We start from the raw sequence: 25094 nt of genomic DNA, 5'->3' as shown, positions 1-25094 counted from the left end.
GGTAGCACACCCTCTGCAGAAGCAAAGGCTGCCATGTTGAGCTACTTTCAAGCATGAGTTTGATTCCCTGAAGCACCCTGGTATTTCTATTGATCCTGGCATTGCCTAGGGAGTTGTGGGGACTTCCTGCTCAGAGGAGACACATCCTCCTGCTTTGTTGTGGTGGCCATGGAGTGCTGCAAGAAACCCTGAGGCCAACAAGGCCCAAAATCAGCAGCACAGGGAATGGGCCCAAGCAAGCATCATGGTGACCAGGTAACTCTGCGTGGGCCAAGGTAGGAAAATCCACTCTCAAGAAGGAAATACTTCCTTGGTGGTAGGCACATCCCAGAGGTTGTGTGAATGTGACTGAGACATGGGTGCAAGACTGCCCCCAAAAGGGGGTCAAAACTCTATTCAGACATACTAGACCACACCCAGGAGAGCAGGATGGAGAGGTGTGCAAGAATTCCCCAGTAAGGGGTACTGAGCACACGAGGAATCCGGGCACACAACAGACCACCAATAAGGGGGGTTGAATACATTGGAGAAGAGGGACTCAGTTACAGGACCCTACCAAATAAATGGGGAATAAAAATTCTAAGTCTAAGGACAGGTAAGGACAATGGAAAGATTCCATATATACAAGTCTTTTCCTTTGAAAAATCCTATGCAGGGAAAATAAACAGTGGTAATTGTGGGAGTACATTTGCCCCATGGAGGACAAGTGGTCACCTGAACCTTTGATTTCAGCATCCACCATGACTGACAGACACTATTCGTAATGTTCCCAACTGCAGAGGCCTTTTTCATGCCTGGGTAATATAAAAATCTCTGAAAGTCTCTATTTTCATTTTAAGGGTTTAAATCTGATAGTTCTTTTGTCTCCTGCCTATAGGGATTTAACATCTGGTAAAGAGCTACCAAATATTTGTTTCCTGTCTGTTTCATGTATATTTGTGCAATCTGTGTGTTGTATGTCATATCTATATACATTCTTATGTATATCACGTACATGGTATCAAAATTGGCTTAGAGATAAATAAGTACTTATAAATTTAATGGATAGATCCAAATACCTTTCAGTTCATGTGAATTAAATAAAACTTTAATAAAAAGGGTCAATCTAAATTGGTAAGAGGAAATATGTCTTGGAAGTTACTAACGCATACATTTTTCTAGGTAGCTAGCCAATCAGAGTGTTTGGTTTTTATAAAATGTTTAAAGTGCAATTTCCATTGCTTTTAAGGATTTTTCTCTGGCAGGAATAACTGACTTAAAGTGTTAATTAGACTTTAATACCTTGGTTTTCATGGGTAACCTAAGTATAAATACAAGTACTCCTGGTTTCTTGAATTCCATAAGGTAACATATATTTGAGTCTATTAAATATTTTTATAAATCAGTAAATGAAAAAAAAAAAAAAGATTTAAATCCATTCAGCCAGTACTGGCACTCCCACTACTGTTTCTCAGCCTGGCTGCAGAAAGTCAAAAATCTCTCACTATGGGTCTGGACCCCAGCCGGTGGCTGGAAAAACAATCCCAGGAAACTTGCCTGGGCTATAGAGAAATGGACAAAGAGGACCTGGCCTCTGTCCTGCCTTCCAGCCCTTTTTGCCCATGGGAATAAAACAAGTGTCTTCCAAGAAAAAGAAACGAAACCTCCTCTGTTGGAGGCCTACAAAAAGTGAGTAAGGCCATTTGTGCCAAAGGGCCTTGAGAATGGCAATCAATATTACCTTAACCAAGACTTTGTTTAAGGAGGAAATAACTTACTCCAAGAAGAAAAAAAAAAAAATACCCCCTGAAGAGAGGTATTAATGGGCATCCATTCTCTTCGGAACAAATTTTTAAACCATGAATTGAGTTAGTATTGTCAGACACCTTAAATGTATGCATACATCTGAAAGCTTACAACACTTACTAAGCGGGTGTTCTCCAAACTCAAGCTGTCTGAAGTGCTAATCTTGTTTAGACTTACATAAATATAACAAATTTGATAGGGGATTTATTTGTGTCATTTTATGTTTTGTAATTGGATATAGGTAACCTTTTATCAATAAGATATATAGAGAATTTTGTGTTGCTTTTACACTGGGATAGAAATTTAAATGTATTTTTGGAAGGTAATAAGGTGGGTTTAAGTTAAGAGCTCTCTTGGCCTTTCTGTTTTATTCATGTTCGAGATATAATGTTGTATTATCTTAACTGATATTCAAAGAGATTGGAAATGATATGTAAGGACTTTGTAAAATGATAGTTAAGAAACAGGCTTCAGAAATAAAGCTCTTTACCTAAGATGTGTCAAGAGCCCTTCTCATCTGAGATGAGGCTTTGCCTCTTACCCTGCTCCATATTAGGATGGTTCCAAAGTAGGCCAAAATTAATTGACCTCACTTAAAGCCATGCTCAAAGACAGATTCTCTGTTGTAAGAATTAGTGTGATCTCAAAAGAAACAGGGGATATAATACATATCGAAAGGTTTGGGATTGAAAAAATTATGTTTCTTGGTTTATAGCTATTATACAAACTGAATGCTTTTGCTCTTATTAATTTTATTTTGTATTCTCCTTACAAAATTTTATAATCACATACAACTAATTAGAACAAATAAAATTTAAAAATGTAAAACAGAAACTTCATAGCTGTTGCCTGTTAGTGTTTTGCAGAAACACTGCTTCTAATATGGCAGCCCGAGTTAATTTAGACAATAAACCATCACCCACAGGACGGAGAGGATGTGATGCTGACTTCCAGTACTGACACTCACCCCAATCAAATAGAATAGGTTAACGATAAAATCATAAACATTGAAGTTAAAACCCAGTACTTCTACTTTAAGACTGGTAAAACTGACCTGCTGGATGTTTAAAACCAACCAAGAGATCAAAGTTAAGGAAGTAAAAGAGTCAAGGAAAAATCAGCCAATATTTTGGCCCTTGCCCTCTAAAGTCAGGCAGGATCCAGGGAATGATAGGCCCTTTCTAAGGTCCCTGAAACTCTGGTGAGTCACCCAACCTCCTGATCAGAGGGATCCAGAGGACCCTAGAGAACAGGAAGCCAACCAGTATACATTCTGCAAAAAGGAGGGTCATTGGAGATAGAAATGTCCCTGATGCTTTCAAGGGAAGCCACATGTGATCAGCAAGACTCTGACTCATCCTGGAAATGGTACAACTGGTAGAGGAAAAGCTAAAGGAGTCAAGAGGCTTCTCACTAGTTCCCAAGAGTGATCCCAACAAATCTAACCATAGACAGGAAAGAGGTCAATTGTGACCAAATTGGTCCTAAACATGTGTCAGGAGAGTATGACCAAAACATAGCCATAAATGGACATTTAAAAGACAAGACTTTTTTTTTTTTTATTGTTACTTGAGATGTACATTTGCGTCAGTCTTCCCAAAAGTAAAACTAGGAGCTTATGAAGTAAGTGTTTTTATTTAAGAAAGCCTGATAAATATCACAAAAAGCTCCATCAGAGTTGTGTGTTCTGAGTTGATTTGAGACCTATCTGTGATTTTTTTTTTCTGGTACGATATTATGAGCTGATGTCTCCTTCTAGAGTTCAAAATTCATCACTTCCAGTTTGGCAACTTGATTTAAATCAAGACCTGGGGAGAAGGCAAGCTTCAAATGACCTTAAAAGGACCTTACCAAGTGCTCCTGATGACTGGATGGCTATGTGATCTGCTAAAAATGGGAGAACTCATTACCATGGGTGGTTTTCAACTCAAAAATCACCATGACCAGGAGCGGTGGTGCAGCCTGCAATCCCAGGCGCTCAGGAGGCTGAGCCAGGAGTATTGCAAGCTGGAAGCCAGTCGCAGCAACTTAGTGAGGCCCCAAGAAACTCATAAGATCCTGTCTCTAAGTAAAACATAAAAAGGACTGGGAATATGGCTCAGTGGTTAAATACCCCTGGTTCAATCCTTGATTTAAAAAAAAAATGAGTTTCTATTATTAAAAAAAAAATAAGTTACCATGGCCAGGATGTATGGCCAATACCAAATGGTGCAAGAAAAAAAATTAAAATGAGGCCAAAAGGTATAAAAAGAAAAGGGGAGGGGTCTTATGAGAAATAGAAAGTTTGGTGATCCATTTTCAGAGTGTAGTATTCAACCTTAATTGAGATATAAGTCCCAAATGCAGCCATTTTAATTATGGCCCTTCCCTTTGCCCTCCCCAATATTAAAATTAGTCAGTGGTGTAAACTGTGACCCCAAGCTCCTCCTATCAGAGCAGGGGACAGTGCTGCACTAGGGATAAAAGCAGGCGGACTGCCACCCACGCATGCTTGCTTGCCAGATGTAGCTCAGTAGTGCACACCTCTGCACGCCCTCTGCCTTGCTGAGCTACTTCAGGGCAGGTATTTGATTCCTTGCAGTGCCTCAATATTTCTAAGAAAACATGTGAAAGAGGTGGCACTGAAGAGACTGTGAGAAGGATCCTGCTCACAGCAGGAGCTGGAAAAGGTAGAGTGCTGCCTCATTCAACCTCAGTGGGAGTGTGTGCTGGCAACCCACGATTTCTGTGCTCTGTGTACACCTGTGTATGTCCATGTATACCCATGGAAGACTCTGACAGCACCACGGAAATTGACATAAATCTATCAATATGAACCTATGAGTGAGAGTGTTATGGTTGGATGTGAGGTGTCCCCCAAAAGCTCATGTCTGAGACAAATGCAAGAAGGCTCAGAGGAGAAATTATTGAATCATGAGCATCTTAACCTAATCAGTGAATTAATCCCCTGATGTAATTAACTGAGTGGTAACTGAAGGCAGGTAGGGCATGACTGGACGTTGGGTCCCTGGGGGCATGCCTTTGGGGTATATGTTTATATCTGGTGAGTGCAGTCTCTCTCTCTCTGCTTCCTGACCATCATGTGAGCCACTTCCTCTGCCACCCTCTTCTGCCATGTTGTTCTGCCTTACCTCAAGCCCTGAGGAATGGAACCAGCTGTCTGTAGACTGAGACCTCTGAAACTTTTCCTCCTCTACAATTGTTCTGGTCAGGTCTTCTAGTAACAGCAGCAAAAGGTCTGATTAAAACACAGAGAATAGACTATTTCCTACCATCTGTGTTAATGCATTTCCATGTACATCACACATTTTATGATTTAATATTGAGAACATGGGCATTAACATTTCACATGGTCCAATTGCGAAATTGCTGCTTTCCTGCTGGGCTATTTTGGCATGTTACATTATATAGTCTATGAAGTTGTTATGATAAGACATGTCTTGGAGGGTGTGGGGTGACTGAACAGGATGCTTGGCATGTGCAGGATTCCCTCTGATCTGTAGCTCTTGATGACTGCCTGACAGCCCGGGCCAGCCCACCCTCCTCTGAAGTCTGCAGCATTCACTCTCAGGTGCAGGACACCTTGAGCAGGTTCACTAGCTCCTGCAGGTTGCACTGCTCTATGCAGGAGACAAGCTCCCCTCTACCTGGAAGGGCTTGGCTGATCCAAGCAGGAAGGTCATCTTCAACTTCCCTCACCCTCTAAATTTGGGGTGTGAATCTCATGTTGGATCTGTAGTTGGTCACCATGGGGAAGGCCTTGAGAGGTTTACTCAGGAGGTGGTGAGGGTGCCTGGCATATCCCATTGTGGGTGACTTTGTCATGGGAGCATGTGTGTCACTGCTGAGCCATGGTCCCTGGAGTCCATGAGCTTGTTCCTGTGAGAGGTGACCACTCTTGACACAGAAGAAATGTCAAAAGGAGGAACCTGCAAACCAGAAGCAAACACTCCCTACTCTAGCAAAGGAAGGGCCTCTTAGAATCACTGTGGGTGTGCCAGACGTGCAACATGGTGCACGTGGCTTCTCACACAGACAGCAGCAGGATAAACAGGTGTGCTACTGGGGGAGGGCGGGGAGCTGAGTCCCACACAGGACTAATGGGACTGCTGTGTCCCTGGGACTGCACAGCTCCCTGATTTTAAAACTTACCAATTTAAGCAAACCACACATGTTCAGACAGAAAAAAAAAAAAAATAATGTCACCATTATAATTCCAGCTGTAGTTACCTCTGTTTTGAATGTTAAGTTCAGTTGCTCCAAGCTCTTTGTCATTCAGTGGTCTACCTGACCCTTTGCTACGTATGGACAATCATTCATTCTTTCTTTATTGTCATGAAACATGCTATCAAGGAACGGAAGTAACTTCTAGGGTTTTGACGTCAATATTTTGCATATTTTCCAGAATATTCTCACACTATCACTTGTGGCATTTGAGATGCACAAGCCAACCCTCCATCAGTCAGTGTTGGCATGAGAGCACTGCTCAACCGAGGAAGAGTCACAGATATGTTGTCCTACCTCTATCATTAAAGTGATCTAAACGTGTCCACATTCTGACTTCATAGCGTCAGTATGCTGATATGAGTCCTCTGCATGTGTCTTGAGATCATCTTTGGACCCTAATTCCCATCACATGACACTCCAGTCTCAGGAATGAGAAGGCACGGAAAGTCTTCCAGACTCAGACCTGCCGCTCTGCTGAGAGCTGCAGGCAAGCAAACCCTGACAGCAGCTTCTTGATCGTGCTATGTGAAACCATTTCTCATGAAGTGCTGTCCACACAGGGCTCCACTAGGAGCTGTTGTTTCTATGTAATCACAGGTACACACACAGGGTCCTTGGTATCAGGTCAACTGTTAAGGTCTACATGAAGATTACCTATAATGCCAGTTTCCCTTGTAAACACTGCCAAGTAATCACTTTGAACAAGCAGAGCCCAGGCACCAATTTCCTTTGACTTTTTCTGCACTAAAAAAAGATAGCTGTGCCATTTTTGGCAACAATGGATATTTCTGAGGTTAATCATTTAATGTTGAAACTTTTCACCAAACATAAATGTAAATGCTGCTCTTTTCAGTTAATGAACTTTCTTGAAAGTTGTTTAGAAATAAGATAAACTTCTGATAAGACTTTAATTAAAACAATTTTGCTAGTATAATCCTCCTTGGCCTGACAGATCAACCTGGGCTTTTTCTGTTTGATACCTGTATTTTGTGTGAAAGTCCATAACGTAAGTGGATGAATGGAAAATAGACAGATAGATAGAGCAGGTAGATAGATGGGCAGATAGGTGGATGGGTGGATAGGTGAATGGATGAATGCATGGGTTGATGATAGGTAGATAGGTAGGTAACCAGGTAGATAGATGGATGAGTGGCAGATGGATAAATGGATGAATGGTACATGCATGGGTGGATGAATATGTGAATGGGTGGATGAATACGTGGGTGGATGAACGATGAATGTATCCATCGGTGGGTAAAAAGATAGGTGGATGATGGACAGATAGGCAGGTGGGTGGATGGACGGGAGGGTAGGTGGATGGATGGATTATGGCTGCATTTTGTATAATAGATGATGGATGAGAAGATGGATGGATGAGTAGATGGACAGATGGACAATGAGTAAGTGATGGATATGTAGGTGGGTAGATGGATGGATAACAGAGCTATGTGTATGCATAGTGCCTATGTTAATGCAAACATAGTAAGACAATTTCTCAAAATATTATCTATGGATTTAGACTCTTTCTGCATTGACTATTCTTATCTAATTGGCTATACATTAATGACTTGCTCATTATATGCCTTACTAAGTATTAATCTAAGAGAAAGTGCCAATAAAGGTATCGAAGTTACACAGTAAAGTCAGAATGATTTAGATCTACTGCACCCAACTGAACGGAGCTCTAGTAACAGGAAGACTTCTCTGATTATAGTGCATGTTTCTAACAAGCCCCTCAACTTTTCTCTGGGTTGAGAACTGCATGAGCAGGCTCTTCCCCAGCCTGGCACAAGCCTGGCTTGTTCCTGAGGATACCAGCTTACTTACAGTGTCCCTCCGCAACCACTCCTCGTTCTGGGGAAGCCATGGCCTGGTGCTGAGCTAGTCCAGATGCCAAGAAAAAGGCAAATTCTTGTCTAGCTTTGGCAGAATCATCATTATATGCCCTGTGAGAGGCCAGGGCCAGAGCATTTCAGACTGCTGAAGGCAAAGTAAAGCCGACACGTGCTGCTAAGGGACACTTTCCATCACCATCTCTCTGCAGTTGTGCATTCATGCTCCCAAGTGTTAGACAACCAGCTTCCCAAAATATCTAGTCTGAGAGTTTGCACGGAAGGAGGGACTAAGAATCAATTCCTAATGGAATGTGTGAGGAAACAAAGAGGTGCTAAGTTACTGCAAGGTAGTTTGATGAGACCCAAGCCTTAACCAACACAGCAGTGGACAACATGTCACCTTCCTCGGGGGCTGTGCAGATGGCCTTGCTGCAGTCACTCTGTGATCATGTGCAGTTGGTGAATTCCTGCCTGTGCTTAGGGAATGCCCCCAACCCCTGCACTCTTTTCTTCTCATGAATTGTCTGGGAAAAAACAGATCATTCACGGTTTATGCTTTCCCTTTAACTTTGAAAGTACCTGTTGGTTTTAATCCTCACGCCATCTGTTCTGCTACAATCGACGGGCGAGGCGATACCTGGGAACCCTCTGTTCTGTGGGCACAGTCATGGACTGCAGCTAGCCAGGTACAGCAGAAGCCCTGTGTTCCTGAAGGACCACGGGCCATCTATGCTGCATTTTCTATTGCAGTCTGGTGTCATGATGCTTACAGACTCATGAATTCAACAGTAAACAAACAGATAAATGACAGAATGGTTAATGACATTTAGAAATAGAAGTCTGCTTAAAAATAAGGACTGAGGCTTTTTCTTGAAACCTTGACCTTTGGCCCATGGTCTTTCAGTGCCCTGGGGCAACGAGCAGCAAACTCAGAGCTGAGCCACCCCTCCTCGGCTGGACATGTGAGGCCCAGCTGTGCAGACCATGGGGTCATCAGGGTGCCACACTGGTCTTCGTGCTCTGGACCCTAGGCTGCTCCATTCCTGAGGACACACTCCATTTGCACCCCATAACACACATGGCAAACCCCAGGAGCCAGCATCCAGCAGGGCAAAACTCCACTCTCCCCTCCTGCCTGCCTGTCTGCGCACAGGACCAGCTCCCCTTCCTGGGGCCGATGCCGGACGCTGGGCCTTTCCTCTAGAGCTGAGTCCTAGATCACAGGCTGCCTGCCTGCCCCAAACCCGCTGCACTTGGCACTGCTGCAGCGCCTCTCGTCAACAGAGAAGGCTTACTGAGGACTGGACTCCGCTTTGTGAGGAGAATAGATGAGAGCTGGGCAGCAGCATGCAGTCTTGACAGGGCGAGTCACGAAGACAAGGTGCACTTTGTCCAGCGTCCAGCTCTATGTCACACAGTCTAGCTGCCTTGTGTGCCCGCCTGTCTCCAGGTCTAAGCAGCACCTCATTTCTGGACAGTGCATCACACACAAGCTGCACGTGACTGAGTGCTGGGTGCCCACACACTGCATGCTCACAACAGTGGAAAGCGGCACTGTCCCTCCTCCTCAGGTGTGCAAGCCCAGGTTGCTGGAGCTTAAGCAACCTGCTTGAGGTCTGATGGCAAGTTGAGAAAAGCAGACTCAAACCCAGGTGCCCCTGAGCCCGACTCCATCGCTCTAGGTAACATTCACTCCCTCCTCGGCATCCCAAGACCACTGGGAGACACCTTGTTCTGGGCACCAGGCTGCTGTACTGAGTAGGAGAGCCCAGTCACTGCCCAAGGAGCCTACTGCTGCTGGGAAGGATGGAGATCCGACTCTCATCAGTAAAGCACTGTTACCAGGAACCACAGTCCCACAGAATGTAATTCCTGGACTCTGCAGTCATGCAGCTTTCCACATTCACCCTCGGGATCCCACCAGAGCTGCTTCTGCAGAGAAGACCCAACTGGGCTGCTTTTGCCAGTGCAAACCCACCAGCAGTGGAAGGAACAGTGCTTCTTCTTCACAACACTGAGACAACAGCATAAAGCACAGGCTGCCATGCACTGCCCAGCTCCACATGGCACAGTCCCGAGCTCTGTGGCCCTGCCATCAGCCCCAGGGCCAGCCACATCACTTGCGAGGAAGAATTTAAAGGGCTCAGAGATGGCGATATGGAGCATGGGACTACTGAGGGCTCCTGAGAGCAGGCTCCAGGCTGTACAGTGGGCCATGCCTGGGCTGCTTGGTGTGTGGTGGGGAAACCAGGGTTTCTTAGGAAGGTGAGCTACTCTCTCCTTCCTGGGTCACAGTATCATTTCACACTGGGAGTGGGGATCCCAGCCAATAATACCAAGCAGAGCACAGTCTTCGCTCAGTGAAAGGTGCCGCCTCGTCCTCCAGCAGAATCACCAGCACATAACAACACCTGTTCCCTGCTGCCTCCTCTTCAGTCTAAAGACAGGACTGGGCAGTTCCAACATCCTGCCACAGTGCCTCAACACTCCTCGCTTCCTGTCTCTGACCACCAGGCTAACCCTTTGCAGCATCTGCAGGATCCAACAGGGGGCTGTGGATGGAGCCTGCCCTTGCCTTGGGAAGGGATTCAGAACCAGGCTGCCCTTTTCCACTTGCTCCATGACCCTCCCGGCAGATCCTGAGCCCAGATGCAATGGCGGCGGTGTCACCACACGCATGGGTTTACAACAGCAGCGCACCAAGTTACGGACGCAACCCCTCTTTCCAGGCCCTTCTGCAGGCACCCCACTCACCGCCGGGGGGACCGGGCTTTGAGCACTGTGCATCTGCCCCAAGCACAAGCCCTGCCATTGTTGATTCACACTGCCCTGGCACACAGACCAGGTGATGCTGGGCTCTGCAATGAATGTCATCCACAGAGAGCCAGAGGCATGGACCCAGAGGGTCCTACTCCTGCTTCCTATTTAACATCTCCCCAGATCTGCCAATGCAGAGATGAGGCTGGGGCAAATAACACTGTTCTGCTCCAGAAAACCAAAGGACACTTTCTAAAGCCTGTAAACTCCCAGGGTTCATCTCCCATGTGGAGGGTGGTCTGAGGAGAGGGGCCGTGCTGTATGTCCCCAGGCTTGGGCATTCAGGAGACCCTAGTAAAAAGCATCAGGGTGGAGAATTTCTGCAGCTGTGCCCCCAGCGACCATCGTGAAGAATAACAGCACTGCGCTTTTGAAGCCAATGTGTCCCGCAGATGAGAAACTAGACAGCCATGTGCACGCCTACAGACATGAGGGCTGATCACAAAATGAGGCTGTCCTCTGGGGATGCCCTGGCTGACCCGAACCTCACGCACCACAGGGCTCATTCAGAGGAGGACTGACCCCAGGCATCCCGCCGCAACTCCAGGGCTCTCAGCGTGTGCACCTTCTATCTTGCTCACCCCAGTACTGCCCACCTGGCTGGGATCCTGCAGGAAGCAGCCCCCGCATCCATCAGCCCTGCCTGGGACAGCCATGATTAGATTATAAGATCATAACTGTGGCCGCTGTGTCAGCTAGCATAACTACAGCAGCAAGCTAATGCTGTTTTAATGGTCTCTAATGATGTAATAAGAAATAATGGGATTTATTTGACAGCTACATAACCATTAACAAAACATATTAAGCGTGCCTACTACTTCCATAAAAATGCAGACAATGTCTGCAATCACCAGCTCACGTGCCCCTTTCCTATTCCTCAAACAATGAACAGCTGAGGATGTGCTCTTACATGCAGCACCAGGCACCCAGGGTGCTGCTGGCCCACCCTCCCGAGATGCTCTTGAGGCATAGACTGTGCCTGAACCCACCCTCAGAGCATGTGCCTATCACTACTGGGCCCAGGGAATTCTCAGGACTTTCAGATGAGGCTCATATTTTCCAAAGGGCAAAGATTTCTGTACATGCAAGACCCAGGGAGGCACAGCTCCACCAAGTCAGGACTGGGGACTTTGGGGGAGGTTAACCAGCAAGGATCAGGATGAAGACTGAGAGTTGCTGGGGAAGTGAGCAAAGGCTGCAGGGAGGACACTGGCCAGGAACTGCAGGCCAGTTCCCCAAGGCCTTGGGCGAGGTGGTCCTCGGGCTCACTCCTGGGGAAGAGAGGTCCCCTGCTCTGAGCAGGAGGAGGCCTGGAAGGCAGCAGCAGCAGGGGCTCAGTGGGCAGGTTCAGCCTCTCCTCGCTCTGCACCTGGAACCTGTGCTGACGCACGGGCTCCATGTGGGAGGGTCAGGAGCAGCAGTGCACTGACACCCAGGCCTGGAGCCACCAAGGCATGTCAGCTCTGCAGCCCAATCTACCTCCCTCCCTAAGCCTGGCCTCACAGCCTGCCATGTGTGCAATAGGATGGGGAGAAGGACACTGGCAACAGGAGTGGCCTGGGCACCACTATGCCATGGAGTCTCCTGTGAGCTGCCCAGGTGGTGACCACAGAGCTCCTGGCCACCTGCACTGCCTCTTCCATTGAACCCTGAGAATACAGTAGTTCTGCTCCAACTTCCCAAACCAGCACCATTTCAGCAGCAGCATCCACGCAGCAAGGTAGCTCCACCCAGCCTCCATTCCATTACGATGCAGATGGACCAGTTACTGACGGACCACAGAGTGGAGCAAACTCCTGCAGAGCACAAAAGCCCCTGGGCATGTGGCCACCACTCCCTGTTGCTGCACAGCTGCCCCAGAAGGGCCTCACTGAAGGCAAGAAGGAACACAGTGACCAGACCCCAGGTGGGCAGGGCAGTTCTATTCTAGAGCCCAGGAGTCATTTCCTTCTTCCCCCTGAGCTCAGTAAGGTAGCAGCTACAGCCACCTCCTCCAGGAGTGCTGCCCGTCCACAGCCCCTGTGGTTGGCCTTTCACCTTCAGCCACAAGGCCACTGAGCGACAGGCACTCACCCGCCCAGGTATCTGCTTGTCTACCAGCCTCTGGGCCTGGGAAGCAGCAGGTGGCCTTCTTGGACTGGAGCCCAGGCCCACCCTGGGCATCTGGGTAAGGAGGGAAGGCTGAGGCCCTAAGGGTTCAGCAGGTCATTCTAGCACACTGTGTCCACTCTGTGGTCACCAGAGAGCTATCACCTGCAGGGGGCAGGGAGACAACCAGTGGTAGAGGACACAATGGGAGCAGATGCACCTCAGGGAGCCTGACAGGCAGGAACCGGGCACCTCACCTGGGACTTCCTTCTCTGAACAGAGATAGTCCAATCGCCCGGTCCTCACCCAGGAGAATCCTATGTCCTCCACTGATCTCATACCTGGTCTGCATGTCCACTGTCCTCTGCAGCCTCCTGCAGTCTGCAGCCCTAGAGGACACCTCTGTACCACACACTCACGATGGGGGCAGGCAAGCCTCCATCTCAAGTTCTAACCTCCACCCCATGAGTCCTGACCTCTCCTTGCAAGGCTCTCCTCCCAACCCCCTCCCAGTCATGCAGGACTCTGCACTAGCACCCTGCTCCAGGTTTCTCTCCAGGTTGCACACCTCTCTCCAGTGTCTGCAAGCCCGAGGAAAGGCTGCCACACTCCTGCTCCCAGGGCATCCGTTCTTTCCCCCAGGAGAGGGGCGCTGGCTGAGCAGCGTCACCTCAGTGCCTCGGCTCCAAGCCCACCCCCAGTGCAGCCTCCAGGGGATGACAGGGCCCTGCCAGGTGCTCAGTGTGTTCTGGCAAAGGGTCCACGGGGGTGGACCTCCCCAGGCCCCTTGTGTACAGGAGAGCAGACCCAGGGACGCCAGGTGCTCAGGACTGGCCCCGGCCTTGGCCACACTGCGCTCAAGGGATTAGGATCCTCCTGATTAAACACGGGTTTCAGGTGCACTTGAGAAACTGACCAAAGCCTGCTGGAATATGTTTCTGACATAATTTACAAGAACCCCAGGACCACAGCTCTTTCCCTCATAAACCAATTTCTGAGGCTAAATTCAATGTGAGCTGAGACTAAGCCAACAGTTCCAGCTATGGTACTCACTCAATATCTGCAAAGATGCTGGGCGGCACCTGCAGGAGGCCAGCAACATCCCCCATCAGCTGCTTCCCCTTCTCCAGGTTCAGGGAGCTGTGGAGGGAGAGGGGACATCATTAGCAAAGGGAGCTCATCTGTGCTCCGGAAGCCAGGGTCCCCAGGGAGCTGCCTCTGCTGCCCGCTGCTCCCTGACGTGCCCACTCTTGGGGCTGGGACCAGGTGGCTTCTCAGGCATGATGAGCCACCTGAATTTTCTAGCACTGAGACAGACAATGAGGTGCAAATGGAATTGCCAGGAAGTGTAACGGGTCCATGATACCACTTCTGGCTCATCTCTGCCTTCAATGAAAACAATAGAGAGGGCGGCGTGGGGAGGTAGATGGAGCAAGGAGTAGATCTGAAAATCAGAGGGTGGGATGGATGTGAAGTGTTCAAAGGAAGCGGCTATTTTACGTGGATTCACTGCTTAGGTAAATTGCAATCCCAGAGAAAGGGTGTTTAAACGCCATATGTATAAGCACGAATGGTGGATGAGAGGGGCATGCCACTAGCAGCACCCCATTAGAAGGGCACCAATGTCCTAGGAGGGTGCTGGCTGTGTGTGCCCAGCAAGGTCACATAGCAGGGAGAGCTGCTTGATGAAAAGGTGGCGAATCCCGACACCAGGACTCAGGTTCTGCATCCCTACTGCCTGTGCACCCGTTAGTGCTGCTGCGAGGGGGTCTCAGGGCACACTCTGACAGCAGCAAGGCTCCCCCCACTCAGCGCACGACTGGCAGGAACACAGCTCTCAATCGAAGAGCAGGCCCTGCCTTCAGGGCTCACTGAAGGACACAGGCAGCAAAGATGTTAGCAAGCAGGAAGTTTGTGGTTGTGGCTGAACCACGGGCCATCCTTCTGTTGGAATTCTAGGCCCAGATACTGGGAACTCACCAGGAAACAGGTGGCTGCAGATTTAATTAGTGAAGAGGACTGCTGAGTGTGGGCTCTAGTCCAACACCACTGGTGTCCTGTAGAAAGGGGAATGTGGACAGAGGGCCATGCAGCAGCAAAGCCCATGTGAGCACACAGACAAACCAGGCATGAGCCACGGCCGGTGCGAGACCCCCAGCACCAGAGTGCAGTCTGGGACGGTCTCTCTGCACCACCGACACCTTGTCTGGACTTCTGGAGAACTGTGTGCAGCCTGTGGCACTCTGTGAAACTAGGTGGCTAAAGCAAACCATGCATGTGACAACTGGCAATGAATTCTGTGGGTGGAGTACGGAGAGGATGGGGCAGAGAGCTACTTGGAATGGCTCAGAGAAGGGCCCTTCACGGAGGCCACACATGACAGCCATATGGCATCAGGCAGTTGGAATAGCAGGTGCAGAGCTGGGCGTCACTGGGACTTCTCCAAGAACAGAAATGGGCCTAGGTACAGGGGGCAAACAGGCCACCACTGGCTCCAGGAGGTGACAATAGTGGCCAACTGGTGAGCACTGGGTGTGGGGAGATGCTGAGGCGTGCTGGCGGGATTGACTGGTCTGAGAAAGACATGGTGGAGAAGCTGAGGAAGCCCAACTTGCAGGCCCACAAGCAGAGTCCAGGTAGCACAGCCCAGGTGCACACTGGGAGTTGGTCAAGGCAGGGCGTGGAAGCCACAGACTTGGCAGAGTCAGGGTCTTTCTAACACTTAGGGTCAGGTGGTGAGGGGGACCCACAACAGAGAGAGAAAGGAGCAGTCAGTGAGGCAGGAAGTGAGCCCAGCCTGGACCTCGAGGGCATGCGGTCAGCTTTTCATCACTGCAGCCAACAGACCTGACATGAACAATTTTAAAGGAGGAAAGTTTGTTTTGGCTCACAGTTTCAGAGGTCTCAGTTCACAGATGGCCAATTCCATTGCTCAGGGCCAGAGGTGAGCAGAACATCAGGGTTGGGGGGAAGGGTGGAGGAGAGGAGTTCAGGAAGTGACAGCCAGGAAGCAGAGAGAGAGCTCTGCTTACCAGGGACTAAACATGAACCCCAAAGGCACCCCATGTCCCACTTCCTCCAGCCACACGCTACCTGTCCATGGCTCCCACCCAGTTAATCCACTGATTAGGCTACCCTCTCACAGTCTAATTATTTCACCTCTGAACATTCCTGTATTGTCTCGCACATAGGCTTTGGGGGCATACCTCATATCCAGACCATAACATTGTTCCCCTGACTCCCAAAAGCTCAAGCCCATCTCACAATGCAAAATACATTTAGTCCATTTCCAAGAGTCCCAACAGTCTTAACAGTTCCAACACTGCCCCAAGGTCCAAGTCCAAAGTCTCCTACGACTCAAGGCAAACACTTAGCTGAGAAAGGAAAGATCAAAAGCAAGTTACATATGTCCAACATATAAAGGCACAAAGTGAACATTTCCATTCTACAAAGGATAAGTCAGGTCACAGAAAGGAAGGATGGGACCGAAGTCAGACAGAAATCCATCTGGACAAGCCAGTTCTGCAACTCCACGTCCAGCATGTGGAACACAGGGCATCACGATGCGCTCTCCAGAAGGCTTGTGTGGCGCCACCCCTCTAGCTTTGCTGATTGTAGGCCGCAAGGCCTCTCGGTTTGTCTGTGATAATTCCTGCAGGTTCACTCAGATCTGCTCACCAAAGAAAAATTATAAACCCCAACAAAAAGGCCCCCGTGACCTACTTCCTCCAGTCAAACCATATCTGCCCATAGTTATCACCCAGTTAACTCATTTCAGTGGACTAATTCACTGATTAGGTCCACCTCTCATAATTCAATCTTTTTATCTCTGAAAATTCTTGCATTGTTTCACACATGAGCTTTTGGGAGTCACCTCATACCTGAATCATAACAAAATGGGAAGGAGGTTGGACCATCAGACTGATCAAGAGAGATAAGGGCAGAAGTAACAGCTGGATCATCAGTAAGTCTGGGAGAGGATTCTGACGTGGGGTGGCGGGGTGGACAGTGGTCTTGGATAGCAGCAGGGTAGTTGTGGTGGGGAGCACACTAGTGCTATGGATTCCAGGTGTTCCCTACTCACTGAGGAACTTTGGACAAAACCCTAGGTCTAGGGATCAGATCCAAGTAGTCCTAACAGCCACAAGTCCACTGGAGGATTCAGCAAGGAATCAAGCTTAAAGTCACCACTGTGTTAGCTGAGAATAAGGGTCACTCATTTGAAGCTTATGAATTCTTTCTAGAAAGAGACTAAGTAGAGAATGGTTTCCACTGGACCAAGTGATCTGTGAACAGAAAGCTACACAAGCAAGGTGAACACTGTAAATTGGTCACATTCCCAGATGGACACAGTTTACCCTGCCATGGACACAGCTGAAGTTCACTGTGGCCACCCCCACAGTATGAAGACCTAGGGCAAGGGGATAGTGGATGTCTTCCATTTATAAATCCTGACAGCACAGTGTGAGGACCTAGGACAAACTGAAAGTGCACATCCTCCACTCACAGATGTTGACCTCTCAGATGACAGGCACACAGATGAGACCACATGAGGAAGAGTATCCCACAGTGGACCATGGGCTCTGGGCTGGGAGGCTAAGCCTGCCCCAGAGCCCAGAGATTCCAGGGAAGGCAGCAGGTCCCACCCCATCCTGTCAAATCAGCACTATTAGAATCATAGCCAGATCCTGCATCTAACATCAATAGGTAAAACAAAAAACACAAAACTCACCAGCTATATCTAATGACCAACTTGGATAAAAGCCCTTGTTTAGGGATATATAAAGTTGAAAGTATACTTAACTCGCTAAGACATGGCCCTCCTACACATGGTTCTGGGGCCTGTGCAGGTACCTCCATGTACAGCAAGGCACATACACCAGTACACTCCCCAGGTGTGCAAGCACCACTCACATACATAAGGACATTCCCAGGTGTGCACATACCCTCCACATACACAAGAACACTCCCAAGGTGTGCATTCACCGCCCACATGTGCCAGGACGCTCCATAGGTGTGCACACCTCCTCCACATGTGCCAGGACATTCCCTGGGTGTGCATGGACTCTTCCACATGCACACGCATATTTAAGAAGGACATGCCCATGGGCATCCCCACTAGATGCAATGGAGCACACACAGGTGCCCACCTGCCAGAACTGTACCCCTGCTGTTATGCACATCAGGCAGAAGCAGGGCAGTCAGATCAGTGGGAACCATGGCCATGATGGACATTCTGGATTTGCAGGGCTGGGACCAACTGGCTAGCCAGATTCCCTCTCAGTGAGGCCTTAGGCCTTGCAACCCAGCCTCCTTATTCTGCCCACACGGGTCACTCCCTCTCTGTGCCTAGCCCCACCTTCTCAGGTACCCTCTGTATGCATTGCCCTGATCTTTCTCCCTCAATCCTGGTTGCCATGGATTGACCAATGACCATAACCAGTTGGGATGCCAGACCCTGCTCTCCTCAAATTCTCTGTACCTTGAGAGAACCTCTAGGTTCCTCACTTATATTAAAATGTTTCCAGGGATGAGGCTGTGGCTCAGTGGCAGAGCACTTGCCTGGCACATGTGAAGCACTGGGTTTGATCCTTAGCACCACCAAAAATAAGAGAGGTAGCTTAACTATCTGCAACTAAAATATAATTTTTTAAAGTTTCCAGTTGTTTCACACATTTTAATTGTCTCTCTCTCTCCACGAACTGTAAGCTCACTGAGGTTAGGAACTATGTCTTATTGCTCGTTTCTCCAAAGCCCCAGGTAGTGCATGAACCAAATTCCCAATCAACGTTTGTTCTCAAATCCTATGAATTTCATTTCTAGCCTGCTTTCCACTAAGGGTGATAAATAAAGTGCAGAGTGACTTTGTCCAAGCCCCACATAACTGGGCATTACTGTCCACAACAAGCAAGGTAGACAGTCTGGAAGCTGAGGAAGTCAGCAGCCAGCACATTTCAGCGTGGCCCTGGCCTCCACAGTCAGAACTCTCAGTGTAGCACTGTGCGACAGGACAGCGGCACTCTGCAGACCCTGGCCGGTCACCATGCTCAGCATGGAGGGCAGCACTTGAGATGATGGCTGCCCCACTCAGTGGGACGAGGCTGAGTGCGTGGGGGCAGCTGTCACTCTCACTGTACAATTCGCTGGCTCGCCTGTCCCTTCATGGTCAGATGACTTAGGAGCGAGGTGCGGTCAATCTTAAAAATCAACGGGAGGACTCCACAGGTGCAGGTCTGTCGCCCAATGCTGCCTAGAGGACAGGCACCACGCTCTGGTCAGAGCCAGGGGTGCTGCACAGCCTTGCCCTGCACCCTGACCTGCAGCAGCAGGACACGTTCTCGCCTGAGGGCCTTTCTCCTCTCCAGTCAGTTCCGAGGAGAACAACTGTCTGAAACCTTCCAGTGCTACAGTTCAGTCGCTCTGAAGGACACTGAGGGGTGCTGCAGAAGCCAAGATGAGACTCAAGCATCCTGACCGCCCACTGGCTGGGAAGCTCAGGATCCAGGGGGGAGGCGACGTTCCCTTTCCTGTGACACCCTCGTAGAGCAGAGGTTTCACTTTTTTTTTTAAGAGGTGGGGGTCTTACTATGGCACCCAGGTTGGCCCCGATCTCCTGGGCCCAAGCAAGCCTCCTGTCTCTGCCTCTGCCTCTGCCTCCAAGTAGCTGGGACCACAGGTAGAGAAAGGCAAGGCTCTGGATGGCTGTGACATCTGATCCCAGCTAGGTGGTGCACACGCATTCATGGTGATCCTCTGCTATGGTGACGTGCCAGCACATCAGGGTCTTCTCAGACCTCCAGATCTCATGCGTGCACGAGTCACCAGCCTCTCAGAACCTTTCAGAGCAGAGTGGGGAGGGCCCCAGCTCCTGGCTCAGTTGGAGGGGCTGTTCCAATACTGTGCTCCCCCTGGCCCCACCCAGGCTGCCCTTGTCATCTAGAGCCCAGGGTGCACAGCAGCAGGCGAGGAGGCCTGCCAGAGCCCCATCTCGACAGGGACCTGTGTGCTCTGGCTGCTCTCCAGGCTAGACAGGCCAAGCTGACTCAGCCCACGGGGCCAGACAGCCACCAAGCCCTCAGGCAGCAGTCAGGCACAGCACCTGGACCCAGCGGCTGCCCTTGATGCCCACCATGGTGTACTTCCACCGTCTTGACTCACTTCGCCCACTGCCACGAGCAAACATCAGACTGGAGGTGTGCTCACCTGTGCCCTTAGCAGAAACACGACACATCTGCTGCCACTGCCATGGCACTGGCAGTCTGCACACAGACTTGATGGCACCAGGTTGCAGGTGACTTACGAGGCACAACGTGGCATTACGGTGCACTAAGAAGAAATGATCCTGCATTTCAGAGAGATCACAGGAAGCCACAGCAGGAACCAGGTGCAGCAGGTGGACCTGGCCAGCCTGGTGAGGGGTCCCATCTGTCCTATAAAGCTTCACAACCCTCCATGAGACCAAGCAAGCACAAGCCAGCACCTGTGAGAGCCCTGAATGAAGCTGGCTCCATGGGAAGTCAGTGGCCTGGCTGGGAACCCAAGCCCCTGCTGGCTTCATGGAGCCCTGGGGTGACCGCCTGCCCTGCAGCTGTCTCCTTGGGGATTGCCCTGGCCCTAGAGCTCTGGTAGGGCAAAGGGCAGGTCACCGGAGGCAGTCTGGGCTCCAGATCCCTGCCACCATGGCTGTTCTCTTGGGGTTCCTGGTGGGACCTGTGCTCAGGGGCAGGATGGGACCTCTGGACTTTCTCCTGCAGAGCTCACCTAGCAGGCCTTTGGCCACACCGAGCAAGCCAGGAGCAGAGTGTGACCTGGGAGGATGACTGTGCTGCGGCTGGCAGCGAGGGCCACCTGAGAGGATGAGGGAGTGGAGCAGGTGCAGGACAGTAAGACTGGGTAAAACTGGTTCAAATCAGAACACAGCATGTGTGCGGCACCAGAGGGAGACCTGAGACCCCTCACACAAGGCCTCACGCTGTGACCCAGGACAGGATTCTGAGGTTCTTTAATTCTTTAATTTGAAGGTCCACTTGATTATACCCTCCGTCAGGAAGATGGATGCTCTCCACACATCTTACCACATACTTCCACATCCTTTCCCCACCCTTTGCCTCTGTGTCTCCCCTTGCTCGTCACCTTCCCAGTGCCTATGGCAGGTGCCAGGTGGGCACCAGGACCTAGAGGATCTGATGGCACACAGAGGAGCAGATGTGGCCCATGCACTGGAGCTTGAGAATCACTGCCCAGTGTCCTGTGCCCACCTAGTGCTCTGTCCAGGACTGAAGTTGGGAGGCCAGCGTATGTGGACCTGGGGCTGCCTTGCTTCCCCTCCTTCCTGCTCCTCTTCCTCCTTTTCCCTTCCTTCTTCCCCTTCTGCTCTTCTGAGGGACAAGAACTCTGACTGTTTCCAGTGGCTGGGGCTCTGCCCCATCTTAAATCTTCAACACTGGAACTCCATCAGGATAAGGAGAGCAACAGAACAGGTAATCCGAAGAGCTGAATGGTGACAAGAAAGGGCATGCCCCCCTTCCAGAAAGATCCTGTGTAGATGGCTCTGTGCTTGCTCAACAAAGCTAGTCATGATCCAGGAACAGGCTGGAGCTAAGCCCCACCCCAGCACTAACCATAGGGAGCCTACCCACAGCACCCTCAGGACCTACCCTGTCTCTGTTGCTGTGCAAAGTTGCCCCTGTTCTCTGGGACTACCTGGTGCTGGGCAGGGTGGCCTGGGGCCCTGGCCCTATGACTGAAGCCCCAGGGGTCTTATGGGCAGCAGGGGTGGAACCAGGTCCAACAGTCTGGTCATCAGGTTGAAAGCCCCCTTCAGTCCAACTGGCTTCCAGAAGCACTGGCAAGTTCCTCCTGAGCACAAGGGCTTTGTGGGACAAGAGTAGTGGGCACTCCCTATCACCCATCTCAGGCCTGGCAAGTGGGGATGGACACCTGATCTTCTCAAACACTCCTGCACATCTCTGGCAGATGAAGCATCAGAAGCATCTCCCTCAGTGATGCCGCCTACTACGCTCACACAGAATGGCCACAGAGGACCCCACCTGGCAGCCAGCAGGCAGGCATCATCTGCATCCACCAGCTGGCCTCTCCTAGACCCAGTTTTCCATCAGAAACCCTGAAGGAGAAATCACGATCCAGCCGTTTCTTCTCAGAACACTGAGAGGTGCAGGGTGGGGTGCAGGATGCCAGGCCACTTCAGTGTCTTCACCCCAGACCACCCTGGCGTGCTCTCAGTGCCCACCTTCCCCAGCATTTTCCTGGCAAAGTCACATGTTCCTGTCTAGGTGGAGCTGCGCTCTTGCTGGCTGTGCCGGGCTGACGTTACTGACCATGTCCCAGGTTCGACTTCAGGTGCGCCGTTCTCTTCCCAGCATCCCTGGGAGGTGGGCCCCATTGCCACCTCCCCAGAGGTGGAGAAGCCCAGCACATGGTGGCAGTAACCTGCCTCATCACGTGCTGGTGTGGGATTTTACCCTGGCAGTTGGCATCTTGATGTCTTCCAGCCACGGTGCCATCACAAGGAGAAGGTCACCTGGAGACAGAGCCTTTCCAGTGCTGCCAGGCCTCCAAGCCCTCCATGGAGCAGGTGTCCTCTATGTCCACTCCTCATATTTCTTTTCTTTCTTTTTTTGAAGGAACTTATTTCCAGCAATTTTATTTTTATTTATTATTTTTCCATATTTTTAATTAGTTCATTTTAATTAACATAATGGTGGAATTTGTTTTTACATATTTATATAGGCATAAAATGTAACATTGAAATAATTTGGCCAATATCATTTCCCAGTATTTCTCCCCTTCCCTCTTTTTCTACCACTCTTTGGTCCCTTTCCTCTACTAATCTCCCTTCCAATTTCATGAGATCTACCTCATCTTTCTTTTCTTTTTTCCTTTCTAGCTTTCGCATATGAAAGACATCATATGACCCTTGACCTTCTGAGTTTGCCTTATTTTGCTTGATGGTGTTCTCAAGTTCCACCCATTTTCCTGAAAATGACATAATTTCATTTTTCTTTATGACTGAATCAAACTCCACACCACATTTTCTTTATCCATGGACACCTAAGCTGGTTTCACAGCTTGGCTACTGTGAACTGTGCTGGAAACATGGGTATACTTGTATCACTGCAGTATGGTGACTTTGACTCTTTAGGATAAATACCAAGGGGTAGTATAGTTGGGACTCATGGTGGTTCCATGCCTAGACCTTTGAGGAACCTCCTTGCCAATTTCCGTAGTGGTTGTACCAATTCACGATCCCACCAATGGTGTAAAGGTGGTCCTTTTCTCCACATCCCCTCCAGCATTAATTATTGTTTATATTCTTGATGGCTGCCATTCTGACTGGTGTGAGATACTATCTCAGGGTAGTTTTCATTTGCATTTCCCTGATTACTAAGGATGGTGAATATTTTTTCAAATATTTTTGGTCATTTGTTCTTCTTTTGAGAAATTCATATGTTTGATTTACTTGCCCATATATTAATAAGGTTATTTGGATTTTTTTAGTGTTAAGTATTTTGAGTTATTTATATATTCTAGATACCAATCCTCTGTTAGAAGAATAGTGAGCAAAAATCTTCTCCCACTCTGTGGGTTCTCTCTTCATATTCCTAATTGTTTCCTTTGCTGTGCAGAAGTTTTCTAATTTGATTCCACCCATTTATTAATGCTTGGCATTATTTCCTGAGCTTTAGGGAGTCCTAAAGCTTTAGGGAGTTGTTGCCTGTGTCCATGTGCTGGAGTGCTGACCCTAAGTTTTCTTCCAGGAGTTGCAATGCCCCTTGTCTAACTCCAAGGTTTTTGATCAACCTTGAGTTGATTTTTATGTAGGGTGAGATAGAAGAGTCTTGTCTCATTCTTCCACATATGGACCACCAGTTTTCCCAGCACCATTTATTAAAAAGACTGTTTATCTTCAACGTATGCTTTCGGAACCTTTGTCGAGGATCAGATGACTGTGTGTTTCTGTGGCCACATATGGCCAGGCAGCCTGCTGGGTCTGCTCAGTCCCCAGGGACACATGAGGTCTCTCCCACATGACTTCTCTTGTCCCTCTGTCTCATGTGTGATGCGCCTTCCTCTGCTTCTCAGTTTGTGTGTTGGAGTGATCCCAGCTTTCAAAACTTCAAAGCTGATCTCACTGACTCTCACGGCTCTTCTTGAGGCACATATGCCAGAGGGCTCCATAGTGGGAGAAGAGAGGCTGTCTTCACAGGCTAGGTATCTGGAGGCATGTGCTCACCAGGACCAAAGGCAGCCCCCACCTGCTGAGGGACTGCTCCTGCCACCCTCACCCTTGCTGTGCAGATCCCTCCCTGCAGCCTGATATGACACACGTGAATACCTTCCTTGGGGGTCTGGGAAATATGTCTCCCCACCCCATCTCAAAGGACTCAGGTATAATGGTAAAGGATCAAGCAGATGAGGCTGACAAAGTGAAGCCAACTCTTCTCCAGCATGAGCAGCTGATAAAGACTGATGCGGCAACACTGAGAGGGCACTCCTGGCCTCCTGCATGGGCATCGAGCTTACAACATTGCTGTGTTTAAAGAACTGCATCTGATTCTTCTAAGTCAACAGCTGCTCAATGCTTAAGCCGAGTTCTGGTGGCTTCTTGCCCCAGAGAATCGCAATGGGATTCTTCAGTGCCTGAGACCTGACTGACAGCAAGCCCAGGACAGGATGCTAGATGACCCTCCTGGGCAGCAAGAGCAAGGCCAGGGGCAGCCAGGAGGCTGCGGGCAGTCAGAAGGCCAGGGCAACCAGGAGGTCATGGGCAGCCAGGAGGCTGTGGTGCCCTCCAGCCCATTTGCAGCAGGTGCAGCCCTGCCTCAGGAGCACAGGAGCTGCGTCTCTCTGACACAAAGACAAGCCTGCTGTGGTAAGGACTCCACTCAGGCCTACAGAGCTGCTGGGAGCAGAGTGCGTGACTGGATTTGGCAGCCTTCCACATATCAGAGGTGGCCTGCACAGAGACCACTCCAGGCCCACTACTACCTCACTGGGAGGATCCCCATGGATTCCCTGCTAACAGGGAGCAAAGACACCTACACACCCAATCCATTCTGCTCAGGGTGACAACTGGCTGTCGTCTGGGAATCTAAAATCATTGTGTTATGGTTTAGATGAGGTGCCCTCCAAAAGCACACGTGTGAGACAGTGCAAGAAGGTTTAGAGGAGAAACAATTGGATCCATGATGGGGTTAACTGCATGGTGACTGGAGGCAGGGGCTGGAGGAAGTGGTTCACTAGGGGCATGGCTATGGGGTGGGTATTATGTACATGGAGAGTGAGTCTCTCTCACTCTGCTTCCTGGTCATCACATGAGCT

General features: G+C 49.5%; 1 protein-coding gene across 5 annotated transcripts in view; it reads right to left on the bottom strand.

The window, feature by feature from the left end:
- Positions 1 to 25094, bottom strand: part of PTPRN2 (protein tyrosine phosphatase receptor type N2) — a 712067-nt gene that overhangs the window by 372309 nt on the left and 314664 nt on the right. For all 5 annotated transcript variants that reach the window (XM_079150661.1, XM_079150657.1, XM_079150659.1 and 2 more), the window contains one exon: positions 13806 to 13892. In XM_079150661.1, coding sequence (XP_079006787.1) covers positions 13806 to 13892 — 87 coding nt within the window. The remainder of the gene's footprint in view (positions 1 to 13805; positions 13893 to 25094) is intronic.

The sequence above is a fragment of the Sciurus vulgaris genome (genome assembly GCF_902686455.1).
Source record: "Sciurus vulgaris genome assembly, chromosome: 8".
Lineage (NCBI taxonomy): Eukaryota > Metazoa > Chordata > Mammalia > Rodentia > Sciuridae > Sciurus > Sciurus vulgaris.
Note: the sequence above shows the minus strand (reverse complement) of the source record. Positions and strands in the feature narration are given on the sequence as shown.